General features: G+C 38.5%; 2 protein-coding genes across 4 annotated transcripts; both read left to right on the forward strand.

The window, feature by feature from the left end:
* Positions 1-192: 192 nt before the first annotated feature.
* On the forward strand, positions 193-971 carry LOC135594675 (stellacyanin-like). The gene is made up of 2 exons (XM_065085099.1): positions 193-424; positions 515-971. Exons 1-2 carry the CDS (start codon positions 259-261, stop codon positions 868-870), a joined length of 522 nt encoding a protein of 173 aa, XP_064941171.1. The 5' UTR covers positions 193-258; the 3' UTR covers positions 871-971.
* Positions 972-2,033: 1,062 nt separating this feature from the next.
* LOC103969627 (dicarboxylate transporter 2.1, chloroplastic) lies at positions 2,034-11,419 on the forward strand. Of its 3 annotated transcripts, none has more exons than XM_009383211.3 (5): positions 2,034-3,040; positions 4,847-5,160; positions 8,567-9,033; positions 9,865-10,082; positions 11,089-11,419. In XM_009383211.3, the coding sequence occupies exons 1-4, from the start codon at positions 2,240-2,242 to the stop codon at positions 9,978-9,980; spliced, it is 1,698 nt and encodes a 565-aa protein (XP_009381486.2). In that variant the 5' UTR covers positions 2,034-2,239; the 3' UTR covers positions 9,981-10,082; positions 11,089-11,419. The 3 variants fall into 3 exon arrangements, with proteins under 3 accessions (XP_009381486.2, XP_018675330.2, XP_009381487.2); XM_018819785.2 differs by having other exon boundaries at positions 11,092-11,419; XM_009383212.3 differs by having other exon boundaries at positions 2,038-3,040; positions 8,585-9,033.
* The last annotated feature ends 3,041 nt before the right edge of the window (positions 11,420-14,460 follow it).

Consider the following 14,460-nt stretch of genomic DNA (forward strand, 5'->3'; position numbering starts at 1 on the left):
TACCAATAAAATTTTGACCGATGACCAATGCATGTTTCATGACATAAAAGAGTCACCCACTTGCTTGGCACGAAGGTATTCTCCAGCCTTAGAAAAGTTCTAAAGCTAAGAGTAATATTTGAGAGGGTCCACTCACATGCAGCCTAACCACGCCCTCAAAGATATTTATTTATATGGGACCCTAATCCTCCATTATCTGGTGTGCAAGCTCCATATCTTTTCTCATCTCACAACCTTATCTCTAGAACAAAGCTTGAAATGGCCAGGCGCAGTTCCGTAGCTTCGGGTGCCCTCCTGCTCCTTTGTTGTGCGACGTGGGTCTCGGCCACCGATTACTCCGTCGGCGATTCCTCCGGTTGGAAGCTCGACTTCGATTACACTACATGGACTAGCGGCAAATCCTTCGTCGTCGGCGACAATCTTGGTTAGTTCTTCGACGCACCATGATCGGCGTTCTCCTTAGTTTGTAAGCAGCTTCCAACTTCTGATCGAATCCACGTTTTGGCCACTGCAGTCTTCAAATACGCCGCCTCGCAGCACAACGTCGATAAGGTGAACGCCGCTGCCTACAACGCCTGCTCGAGCAGCAGCCCCATTAGCAGCGACAACAGCGGCCAAACGACGATCAACCTGGACACCTCCGGCAAGCACTATTTCATCTGCGGGATATCCAACCACTGCACCCGAGGCATGAAGCTGGAGGTCGACGTCACAGAGTCATCCTCCACCTCACCCTCACCTCCATCCAGCTCCACCACCAACACCACCAACACCACCAACAACAACAATTCCGGCGCCGGGAGCCTCTCGCCGGTGCACGCCACGGTCGCCTTCATGGGGCTGGTGGTGCTCAAGCTCGGCGTCTTCTAGGCTTGGCCAGGAAAGAGACAGTGCTGTAACTACTGCTCCATTGCGTCGTTTCTTCCGTATTCATCACTCGTATTAGAGAATAAGAGAGTGCTATTTCTATATGGTGATTGTTGATGCATCTTTTGATTTATTTGGAGTGACATTGACTTTTCTTTTATATGGGAATGATGATTTCAAATGATAATATGATTTTTGTAGTCATCATTATACTTCTTTGGTTCTCTAATTTGTCGATAATATCACTGTTGGGATGAAAGGGGGTGGATTGAACTCCTACAAAACTTAAATCAGGTGCATATCCGATAAGATTATTTGACGCTCAAGTTAGCATGTATTTAAATTCAAAGACTATAGCTTGACTACGTCAAAGTCTCATGGAATCTTCTTTCCTTTTCTTCTGTATTTTACATCTCTGTATCTACGCAATCACATGGCCGCATCCACACAGATAGATTAATGATGTTCACACCATTTCTTGAAAGAAGTGTTTTTGAGTCAATGGCATTGGGTTCTCACAACATGCTGCCTCTTTCCAACGTCAAGCCAAGTCCATCTTCTTCTACAGTTTGACTCCTTTCCTGGAGTTTTACTCGATCAGTCGATCACAACCTCTCATCTCAATGATTGAATTATTAGTGAAGTACATACGGTAGAGGATCATCTTCGATGATTATGATATCTTATAATAGTTTCATATATATATATATATATATATATATATATATATATATATATACATATATACACTAATTAGCACATCCACATTATCAATTATACATTATTTGTATACTAAGTATACAAGCTATAAAAATTATACTTATCTACGTAAGAGTTACCCCCTCTTTTAACGTACCATGATTTGACGCAGCGTTTCAAGAGTGGGTCCCACAATAAGACACACAGATGTCATGATGAGTGTACCGAGTCACTGTGTGCCTTACAAGTGAGTAGGAAAAGAATTGAACGCGGACATACTTGAAAATATTATTCAGTTAGGTATTTACTCCCACGGGATCGCACAAGCACCATGCGTATCTGCTACACGAATACTAACAATTGTTTACCCGTTCTCTTGTGCAGTATGTAATTGGGTGAAGAGTGGGCTCCATCGTTGTTTAGAATCCTTTAGGAATTAGGGTACAGGAGATTCGACGTCGATGGTCACGTCGCTGCTAACGTAGCTAATATTTGTTGCTCCGCGGTAGCCGTTATCCGCTCAACCGCCGGTGGCGCTGGTTACATACCAACGACTGGCTGACGGCTGCGCTCTTAGCCTGAGGGCCGGAACTCCTCCTCTCGCTAATACCGGCGTTTCGGCTGACCCTCGGCCAATCCCTCCCTTCTCTCCAAGCCGCCGAGCCTTGGGGAGATGGAGCCCTTGGCCTCCCCGCTTGCTGCCCGCTCCTCCGCCTTGCTCCGCCGCCGGCCCATCCCCGCCCTTCCCCGCCGCCGCCTCATCTCTGCCGCCCCCCTCCGCCCTCCTCCTCAGCCCTCCGCGGCGTACCCTCCCTCCATCCGCCACCGCCGCCGTCGCCGCCCGAAACCCTCACTTTTCCCCGCCCGCTCCTCCTCGTCCCAATCCGATTCTCCAAATCCCGCCTCCTCTCCTCTTCCGCTGCCGCCTCCGCGTGAGGGCGCGAAGCTTATCCCCCTGGCAATCTCCCTCGCCGTCGGTCTAGCCATCTGGTTCCTCGTCCCCACACCCGCCGAGGTCACCCCGCAAGCGTGGCAGCTCCTCGCCATCTTCCTGTCCACCATCACCGGTTTCATTCTCGGCCCGCTCCCAATCGCGGCTTGGGCCTTCCTGGGCCTTACCGCCTCTGTCGCCACCAAGACCCTTACCTTCTCCGCAGCATTCGATGCGTTCGAGAACGAGGTGATCTGGTTAATCGTGATATCCTTCTTTTTCGCTAGGGGCTTCGTGAAGACTGGGCTCGGGGATAGGATTGCCACCTACTTCGTGAAGTGGCTCGGGAAGAGCACACTGGGGCTTTCGTATGGGCTCACATTCAGTGAGGCTTTTATCGCCCCTGCAATGCCCAGCACCACCGCAAGGGCCGGTGGGGTGTTCTTGCCAATCATCCAATCGCTGTCTCTCTCCGCCGGGAGTGAGCCAGGAGATCGGTCGGCCGGTAGACTTGGATCCTATCTGGTTATGTCCCAGTTCCAGGTTTGATCCTCTTATTCCTTTTTGCCTGGCTTTGTTTTCTGATTCATGTCACCTCGTTTGACTTGAGCACAAAAAGATAACCTTTTTTTCCATTTATTTTTCTATAAATCTTTCTGATACCTATTGTTCACATTAGCAATATACAAAATTTTCTCTTCGTTAATAAGAGAATACATTTGGCTTCCTCCTCCTCCTCCTCCCACAGGAGAATGCTGAACTCTTATCCTCCAGGTTCTATGTTGTTTGTCAAAAACTCAATGAAAGATCCCCTTTTGAATTTGATAACAACTGATAAGCCATAGGTTGATAACAATGGCAAGCCATAGGTTCTAACTCTTGCAGTTGGCTATATGCATCCTTTAAAATGTTAATGGGCTCTATCGAGAACAATATCACTACTAAAGTAAGAGCCAACCAAGTGCCTTGGTTTCTTTCTAATAGTCTTATTGAGTCTTCCTCTTATCTCTTCTGGCACCATATATATTTGACAGCTAACTTGCCCTACTTTGATGCATTTATAGATCTTTGGACATGTCAAAGTCAACTTAGATTGGTTCTCATGAATTAACATTGATTCATGCTGTCCTTATCTGTTTAGAAATGCAAACATTTTTATTCTATATTTTTTCAACTCACACGTCGATATTAATATCCCCTAATCAATGAGTGTTTACTCTTTTGGTTTTGATTGCCCAATGGCACTAATATATTATCGCATGCTTTACAAGTATTGTAAAACTTTTTCTTGTAATCTATAGGTTACAACCATCAAACAACATTTGTGATATGCCTCTCTATGTTGACCATTTCTAATCCTGCAAACAATCCCTTTAATCTATCCTTCCTCTTAAATAATTAATCTATATAAAAAACTTTGGTGTTGATAATGTCTGTCTTCTGTTTGTCATTTTTTGAACTCTTCTACTGCTACTACTAAAGTGGCATTTCTTGTATTTGGCCTTACTGTTAAAATGTCTAACAGCCTTGGTTGCTAAATCTATAAATATGATCATATTCAATTTTCAGGATCTTACTGACGAATAGAGGAATATTTTGAATTTCATTTGTACATTGTGTGTGAAAGTGTACATCTAATTATCAGTGAATGATGACATTTTTTCATTTTATTGTAACTCTGCAGTGCCATTTAAGCTGTACTAACTTTCGTAGATGTTAACTTCTTCATTGTTCAGCACTAAAAAATCTTAAAACATGGTTGACCTTGTAAGTTATAACACATCTTGCAAAATATTAGTTTTGACAAAAGGGACTCACGGTAATCACACAAAAATATTGATATCTCTCTTCACTTTAATAACCATCCAACTTTTGTTCTGTAAATAATATCTTCATCAATTTCTTCTAAATGCTGAATAATAGGCCCCATATACTTAAAATGTGCTTTATTTTCTCTTCACAATATCATTAAATATCACAATGCTTAATTTTATACAGTTCATCACTTGATTGATTTTCCAACTAAAATATTTTGATGACGTAGGATATAACTTTTCAATTCTATGCATTTTCTTAAAAATTCATGTTATAAATAACTACTGGTTAGTGTTTCATATAGTTGAGAAAGTTTAGTTTGGCAGCACGATAATCATTGAAATCCCAGAGCATGTAGTTTAAGTTGAAGTTGCATGAAATATGTTTATTATTCATGCTTCCTTGTCTCCTTTTCAAAAAATTGATAATTCTTAAAAGCTTCATATACTTGAATCATTCTGTTCTGGTTCTTTATCTTCATTTTGTGCTGAGACTGAAGACATTCATTTTTTGTTTCTCTCTGACTCATTTCAGTCTTCCAGTAATTCAAGCGCACTTTTCCTAACTGCTGCAGCTCAAAATCTGTTATGCCTTAAATTAGCCGAAGAACTAGGGATCCATATTGCAAGTCCATGGTTGTCATGGTTTGAGGCTGCAAGTTTACCTGCCATAGCCTCTCTTCTGGTTACTCCATATATTTTGTATAAGATCTTCCCTCCAGAAATTAAGGATACACCAGAGGCACCTGCTATAGCAACAAAGAGACTGGAAGAAATGGGACCTGCGACAAGGAATGAGTGGGTGATGATCTGTACAATGGTCTTTGCAGTTTCCTTATGGGTCTTTGGGTAAGTAATTTGAGTTTTTTGTTTTATTGACGTACTTTGTCACAGTGCATTGAATATATTAGTTCAATCTAGAACATTATATCTCTTATTTAGGATCAGATATTATTAATACACAATTTCAATTTCTCCATGCATCATCAGCTAAAGTTGACTACAACCTTGTTGATTGGCTGAGAATCTGAGGGAACAATCTAAATCTCCAATGTTTTTACTATACATACTGTAGTGTATCACAGCAATATTATCCATAGTCTGGACTGTTGCTTTCCAAAATGCCCTTTTACAAATACTAATCACCTCACTAATCAATGAAACAAATGATTTCTGATTACAAAACTAGATATCTGTATTTGACCTGGTAATGTTTTCGATTTTATGGTATGTAGCATATCTTTTTCATGGGTAACGAAAAGGAATTTATATACATTATGGCATACAAACCTCATTTCTATGTTTTAGTGTCGTCAACCAATCCATTTCTAATATGTTAGAACATAGAATCCTCATTTCAATTTTTAACTTTTGCCATCTGATCCAGCTCTTTGTTATTAGTGATGTATTTTTTAGATCATTAAGTACCATATGAGACTGAGTTTTCCGGCCTTTACATCCTGAAAGCTTTTCTGAAGTTCAGCAGTTTTGATTTGAGTCATCAGTGAAATCAGAAGCATGTTTTTTCTGTTACAACTGCCTGCATTTCATATGATTCAATATTATCAGAAAAACTAAAATATCATCACTTGTTCTTAGATACTGTGGCTCTGTTTGCAGATTGCCAGTTAGGAGTTTCATTAATAGATTTGTAAACACTGTACTAGCCAGTTGACTTAAATGTGACCACTGACATCTGTGTGAGTGCTTGCATGTGTCTGAGTGTTATATATCCATTTAACAAAAGCATCTAGGCCTTCTTATTCTTTTTCTAAACTTATGATGGACCACTTGAATTTAAAATCAGCATATGTTGAATATGATCTTTTGTACTTGAAGTGCCAGTACCAAAAGTTTAATTCCTTCCAATATGCCAACAGTATTATTTACCTGTTCATTGTATTTCCACTTGATTTTATTTGAAACTATTAAGGGTCACATACTTTAATCCATTCTAGCTCAATTTTATGTGATGTGTTGATAACTAGCTGAAATGTTTTCACCAGTTTTTGTAGATTCAACAATGAAGACTCAAATTTGAGTATATTGGATCAGAAAAATGAAAATGAAAATAGGTAGTCAAGCTGATATCATTGTCTGTATAATTTGTATGATTTAACATTAAAATGGCCAAAGAAAGGGGATCGGCTGGATTTTATTGGAACTCTATAGATGAGTTCAATCAGTTTTGCAGTTCTGATTGATCCTTGCTGATTTCTGCAAAGTGTGTTTGAAACTTGGCTTTTCTTTTTTTTCCTGTCAATTCCAAACAAATCATATTGGTCATTTGGTTTGATACAATCCACATAGCCTATTACAAACTTGATCCTAATCTTGGGAACCTTACTTGAAATAACACTGTTTGAAGATTCGGTTTTGGTTATACTTCAGTTGCCGCTAGAAAAGTATGCTTCAATGTTTTTGAAAATTTTGGGTTTTTTAAATGCCATATTAAGATATTCACAAAATTTGAAAAGGAAATAATTAAGATAAAAAAAGAAAATAATAAAAGATGTACTGAATCATGAGGTTCCTCATCCAGATCTAAGAAACAACGGAAATGAACATAGGAATCTAAGCTTCACCCTGAATTCAAAGGAAGTTCCCATAGGATCTTCATTTCAGAGGAGTGAGAACTATGCAAGATGATTTTTTTGATAAATCCCCCTTATCTTGTTGGTTTCTTATAGAGAAAAGGTTAGCAGAATGAACTTTTCAATAGGAGTGAGGTTTGGGAGGTTTGGCACATGAAGAAGCTATGCACTAGGCCTTAAAACAGATTACTCTATCAAGATCAACTTTAGGCTAATTCAACTGAAAAACAATGATTCTTGGAAACTTTGAAGAATATATTAGACCGTCCTTATTCTACGGTGTGGACTGTATTGAAATCATTTTGATTTTTCGTTTGGAACTGGTAAACTGAAAAGGATTAATTTTGATCAGAAACATAAGCCATGTTCAATAAGGATGGGATCGTAAATCATTATTCCAAGTAAAAATATGATAAGATTGTAAAATTTAAGCAAAATAGGAGAAGGTGAAAAAATATATTACAGAATTAACCAGAAATTCTCCATTCACTCTCTTGGGAATGGCCTTACTGCTGCATTTATATTCCATGATAATTTAATTACTGAAAAATGTACCTTTGGAATAAATTGACAGCTAAATTAACTGTAACCTTCACACCAGGTCTGATATCATGTAAAAATATAATAACAATTATATCTATTATCACTCTATGATACTGTTGTAACAGAGTAATAATAGAAAACTTTTTTTTTATTTCATCTTGAGATCAACCACACTTTATTATTATTATTTTTTGGGCTTTTAACATTCTGTATAGATAATATGGTAAGTAGATACCCCACTGTAATCGCTAGGACATGAAATGTGAAAGAAATATAATTAAGCTGTAGGCTGAATAATCCTTTTCCTGCCTTTTTCTACTCATGACTCATCTCTTTATTAAGTGTCCTCTAAAGATTGAAAAAGGTAGCTGCCAATTTTTTCAGTTATTTTCTCTTTTCCATTCCTTAAAAACTAGCTAGATGTCATTTTAGAATCATTTATGACTTCCAAATATACTATAACAAGTCCCTAATTTTGACTATAAAGTTAGAGTGGAAGTTGGAAATAGAAAATTAGAAATGCTGGATGCAGACCTGCGCAACTCAACCTACCCTCTGGTACAGATAACCTAAACTGCACAAATAATGCATTAAATAATTATCTAAACCTAGACCAAGATATACTCAAACTAAACCTCAGAAAATTCTTGATCAGAAACGGAGGGAGAAATCTTGGAAGGATCAGTGGTTGCTGGGCGGGTTAGCTAACAAATGCAAACTTGTCTCTAGTATGCAAAAGTCTTTTTCCTTAATTTCTAGTAGACATTAGAATGCATTTTAACTTAATGCTTTCATAATCATATGAAATTATGATGCTCCGCACATTGAGTGGCCCTTCTAGTGCTGACAGCTTATTTTTTATTAATAATGTATAAGATGATTAACCAAAGCAATTTCCAGAGACAAAGAAGATTTATTTTTCTTGCATCATGCCATGTCATTTGACATTACCCGCATTACTATTATGCTGCTCTATTAAGAAGGTCTCACTGGTCAACTAGACAAAAAAGTCTGTTTTCTGTTGTTTGTTTCATACATAAATTAACCAACAAAACTCGGCTTCCCTGACTGTATATTTTATAGATCCATTGCTAACGGAAAACTTCAATGCTTACAAGGAATTGTTTGTTTCATAGAGATGCTCTTGGCATATCAAGTGTTGTTGCAGCAATGCTTGGCCTATCCATCCTTCTACTTTTTGGTGTTCTGAATTGGGATGATTGTCTTAGTGAGAAGTCTGCATGGGATACCTTGGCTTGGTTTGCAGTACTGGTTGGAATGGCTGAACAGCTTACAAATCTTGGAATTGTGACATGGATGTCAAATTGTGTTGCGGAGTCTCTCCAGCATTTCTCACTGAGCTGGCCTGCCGCCTTCTGCATTCTTCAGGCATCTTATTTCTTCATTCACTACCTATTTGCAAGTCAGACTGCACATGTTGGAGCCTTGTATTCAGCATTTCTTGCCATGCACTTGGCAGCTGGTGTTCCTAGTGTATTGGCAACACTTGCATTGGCATACAACACAAATCTTTTTGGTGCATTAACACATTATAGCAGTGGTCAGGCTGCTGTATATTTTGGAGGTACTGCAAATTTCTACAGACTGATAACGAAAACTCAAAAAAGAATGGATCCATTATGACTCATATAATGTCACATTATGACTTGATAGAATGGCACATCTGGTGTTGTAATAGACCGTAAGGGTTATAACAGAAACTAGGGTAATGAAGACTTATTGTCCTAACATTGCTACACAGTTAAAAGAACATTAAATTTAAATTAAGCAACATGTTACTGTGGTTCCCTTTAAAAAGAAAGAACATGCTACTGTTGTTCCAATTTCAAAACATTTTATATTACTATCAGGGTTTGCCGTACCGAACCGTACCGTCCGGTACGAGCGGTACGTACCGATCCGACAGGTCTGTATGCGGACTGCTTGTTACCGGTCCGAGTGCACTGTAGTAGTGCTACAGTACTCGGCACACCTGGGTGTACTGCTCGGTATACCGTACCATACCGGTACCGAGCCCAGGTCGAAATATTGGTACGGTACGGTATTACGAACCTTGGTTACTATATTATACTCCAAACTCCAAAAGAGAAGAAAACTTGTTAACTTTTATAAAAGCACGAGTTATATAATGACTGTAAAATGTTCAGCCATTAAATTTTGTCTACAAAAATTTAGTCACTTGGAGAAATGTGGAAAGTAATGTCTTCTTTAATGAGAGTGCTTGGAAGTGTACTGGAAGAACTCTCAGAATTTTAAATTTGAGTTCCTGAACAAGACTCTATGATAAGTGCTCTATGTCAGACACGTTGATTACATCTCACAGAAAATATTTTCAGGTATTAATAATGTTAGAAATAATTTGGGTAACTCTAATGTTTTTCCCCTTTTCCTGCAGTGGGTTACTTGGACCTTCCTGATATATTTAGGCTGGGCTTTATAACAGCTTTGATCAATGCTTTAATATGGGCTTCTGTTGGTACCTTTTGGTGGAAATTTCTAGGGCTGTATTGAAGCTGATGGTGGTGTAAGTTGAGAGAAGTCTTCCATTAATGATACTTAAAGATCCTCAAGCTTATTCTGGAACCATTCTTAATTTCCTAGTTTCTGCTAAAGGTAGAACTCTGAATTTCATGCATCTTTTTAGGTTAAACACTCTTTTCCCCTCCTATTTATGTTCCAAATTGTTGCTGATGCATTTAAATAAGCTATATCCATGTTGAAACATTTACTGTTAAGAGTACAAATTAGCCAACATACTTTGAGGTATTGTTGGATTGCTTCAACATTTAAGTGAATATAGGATAACACACATTTTTAAAGAAGCTAACCATGCCGTGCATTGGTTAGCAAATTTTGGAAGGGTGAACCATTGTAATGAATTCTGGTACGATGTGTTTTCTCGGGACTTGGAGGTTATGATCTCCTCTGATAACAGAGAAGATAGGCGTATTCACTTTATTGCTAAATAAAAGTTAATTTTCTGTTGTGCAAAAACAAAGAGAGTACAAATTAGCAACTGTAAAATCAAATGGATTGTTGGCAATGTGACATCTAGCCTCTTTTATTATATGCTGCCTGAACTGGGTTTAGGCCTTTATGTACTTTGTCTTTTTCTCTGATTTCTTCGTGATGGAGAATATATGGCCTTTAAACCACAGGAACTATCAACGATTGTTAACAAGTATGTATAATCTGCTTGTTTATGTGTTCTGTTTTGATAAGCCTATGGCTACTCATGATACCATTTAGTTGAAGATAGACAACGTAGTCTGGAAATATGTCTACTGCTATATGGCTCTTTGGAAAGATATTCGAGAACATTTAGGTATGAAATTCATGATACCTAGGATCATTATAGAATGTACTATACCTACTAAATTTAGGCAAAATGTGCAATTTCATTGATTTTTTTAGGTGATGGTGCTTTACTAAATGCAAAAGATGTGAACTTATTTTTTGCTTAAAACATTGCCAGCTACCATCAAGATATTTCTGTTTAATTATGTTCCCATATCTAGTCAATCATGAAGAGTTTTGTTTACTCTATGAATACCACTGTAGCATGCTTTATCAGCATATCAGCTCTGAGCCTTTTGACTGAATTATCAAATTTTTTCAGAAGACTTTCAGATGAATTACAGATGCAGTTACAAGTTTACAAATTCTTGGGATGCAGCTAATGTTTCCATCTAAGATTAAGGGGAAATGTATTTTTACCCTGTATCTTAAAGCAGGTGCTTTAAATGTCATACATAAAAAAATTCACATGGTCGATTCTCCTATTTGTTCATCATGATAAATTGGATTCGTCCATTGTGTTAAAGAACAAATCCACCAGCAGACACTGGAAGATAGATCTGTGCTGTTTTTATTTTGGTACTTTTATCTTTGTGCAATATCTGACAGAAACCTGGCATTTTATAACATCATGGTTTCATTTTGATATTCAAGTTCTTTTTTTCCCCATTTTCCTTTATTTTTAGCTTTGTTATCCCTGATATAACATCCACTATACAGTTTATGACTTGTAATTTTGCCACCAATATCATATTGAAATTATCTGACGAAAATTGTGGTCACTGAAGATTTTTCTCATATCAACTTTCTCTGCATGTAACTATCATGGCAGCTAAAATTCCATCAGGAAACTTGGAAGTTTGAAAACAATTAGTTTTGTTGTGTATCTGACTTCTTACATGGCACAACTTTTAGATATCAGTGGATTGATTATGGCATTCTGTCTTAGATGTCCTGTGGCAAACATTTTCATTACAGAACATAAACTTGTATCTTTATTTTATGGTACCAATCTTCTTATTCTGTTTTTTTCTTCCTCCTCTTCTTTGTCAAGATCTGCAGCTGCTCTCTTGCTCCATTACGCATACAAATTTGATTTGTCGAGTAGGCAGTTATATATTAACTTAATTCCATTGTTTACTCTTTTGTTTCTGGACAGGCATATCTGACAACAAAAAAAGGTTGATAGGATAAGATCTTGAAACTGAAAGAATACATTATGAATAGCTTGGAATAAATGCATATGGCTTTGACTTGTTTGAGTTTTGTGGTACTTGGAACCAATATTGAGCACACACTGGGCATGGTGCACAAGATTTAATACACAGATTCACTGAAACATCTCCAGTCATCAGGTCATGAGTTTCCCAAGCTATTTTACTCAGTTTTAACAATTCCTGATTCTTCATAACTTTTGTTGGTATTGTGGCTAATCAAGGGGTATTTTGCATGCCTTTTACTTGCAACTTATCATGGAACTTCCCACTATCAAGAAACCTCATCAGTTATGATGATGATGATGATGATGATGATGAGCATAGTACAAAATTAAAACCTCATGTAGTAAATTTATGCTGCCACATCCCTTTTGTGTCCCCATGTTCTGACCAATCCCCATATCCCTTAGCTTTGGAGGCCAAGAAACTGAGTCTATACATGTGGAATCAATCTTTAGATGTAGATTTAGATTTGATTTGGAGTGAAATTAATGTTGAAAATTGCAATTGGTTTGGTTTGATTAGATCATAAAAAATAATGCAATTTTCAGGACATCTTCTGGATCTAAAATTGACATCTATCATGAACACAATAAAAAATGGTGAAGTTGTATTCATCTCCAAAATAATGTAATGAGTTGCAGAGTGTTTTAAAACATTATACAAACTGTTATTGTTAAAATAATACATCAAAATGGGTTTGCCTTGTTGCCTTGACAAATATTTCCACTCAGAGCATCATGCCAAATAAAAATGAAGCATATCTCTTACTGCAGCAGTTTCTTCTTTTTTCCCCTAAAAGAGAATAAGAACTAAGTTGTTATTTCAAGTTGAATTTATAACAGACATTGTAGTACAAAAAAGATTGGAACGTTGGAATTTCTCTCCATAGAATCAGATTTACAAGTTTTGGCAATCTAAGTTAGTCATTGGCCATCATGTTTCTTTTTTCTATGTACATCATAATTCATAAAATAAAATAAAAAAGGTTAAGAAATCAGGAATATGCAGAACTTCAAGTCATTTTGAGGAGGTATATCCTTTTACCTTGTTATCATTTTGAGCTTTGTAAATCAATGAAGGAGAACGAACAACAAACACTGGATGGATATATTCAACAAGTCATCTTCTTCTTCTGCCAATCAGCAGCAGAAGAACAAACTTGAACGAAGAAAAGCAGCAGCAGATCTGCTTTCAGTGGTAGCCTTTTCTGTGGTTTTCAGCACCTACGCACTTTGGCATTTACTTTATGTGACCACGACACTGGGTTTGTGCTGAAAGGGGGAAAGGAAGAGATAATTCCAAGTCGCTCCCCATCTTTTCAGGCTTCCTGGCCACATGACACCACCACGCAGAACAAATAGCTCCCACCTTTTCCTTTCCCCCACTCTGCCTCAGCTTTTGCTTTTCTGCGTGCAGGATTCCATTAGGTGGAGTGCTTCCATGGGCTCTACCAGGAGACGAGGAGAAAATACCAAGCCGTCGCTCTCCCACACCTGTAGTTGACAGGGGACGCCCTCGGTGGCTGCCTTTTGGTCTGTAGTTCCAAGTGCTGGGTTGCAATCCATGGCTTGTGTGCAGTGAGAGGACATCTCGTTCTGCGCTGTGACCTTTGCTTGGATTCCCTGCCAGCTCGGGTTGTGTAGGCCAGCAAAGGGAGGTGCATCTTCCTTTCATGTGGAGCGTCATGTCCTCCTCCCCAGGCCGGAAGGAGATTTTTGGAGGGATTTGGCATATCCTAACTCATGCAGGTTCTGAACATGACCTCCCATTTCCACGCTCGAGCTTTTGCAGCGCTTCATGTTGTTTGTGAAGCTAACAAGAGATTTCAATCTGGAGAACCATGAAGGACTGGGATTGTCGAATGGCTGCGGGTTAAATCGAGGTTGCTCCGCTCCCATGGATTAGTTGTCGGTCTCTTTTGAAAGCCAAAGCATCCTTCACCAGTTGATCGTCAAATCTTCTCCAGACCTGCAGTTTCTGCTTTACGGTCTTCTCTATTCCGTCCCACAGTAACAATTTTGGTTAGCAAGTATGATGCAGCCGGTACACGTACTGTCGAATGACGACTCATTCCGAACATAATAATCATCGACTCACAGTTGGTTGAAGTCAGCGTACCTTGTCGTAAGCCAGAATTTGGAACAAGAACATGGAAGGATGATGTTGCGACTGGCTAAGGTTTCTGCAGGACATAATGGATGTATAACTCTGGCTACCACTAGAGCTCCAATTGCAGCTCATGATTTTTGCACCGCAAGTCTGCAAAATAAGAATGAGTTGATGTCAGTGGTCCACACGATCATGAAGCAGACACTTTCTAAAGTAAGCAGAGAACAGCTCAGGAGACCTGTTGACATACTTGGTTCTTGTTTTGCAGGATGCAAGAGCTTTTTGAGGGGAAATATCAACGTCTTGAGAATGCAAGAGATTAAAGTTCTTTATCGGAAAGAAAGTAAGAGATGGAGTGAGAGAGA

Source organism: Musa acuminata, chromosome BXJ1-10, assembly GCF_036884655.1.
Source record: "Musa acuminata AAA Group cultivar baxijiao chromosome BXJ1-10, Cavendish_Baxijiao_AAA, whole genome shotgun sequence".
NCBI lineage: Eukaryota > Viridiplantae > Streptophyta > Magnoliopsida > Zingiberales > Musaceae > Musa > Musa acuminata.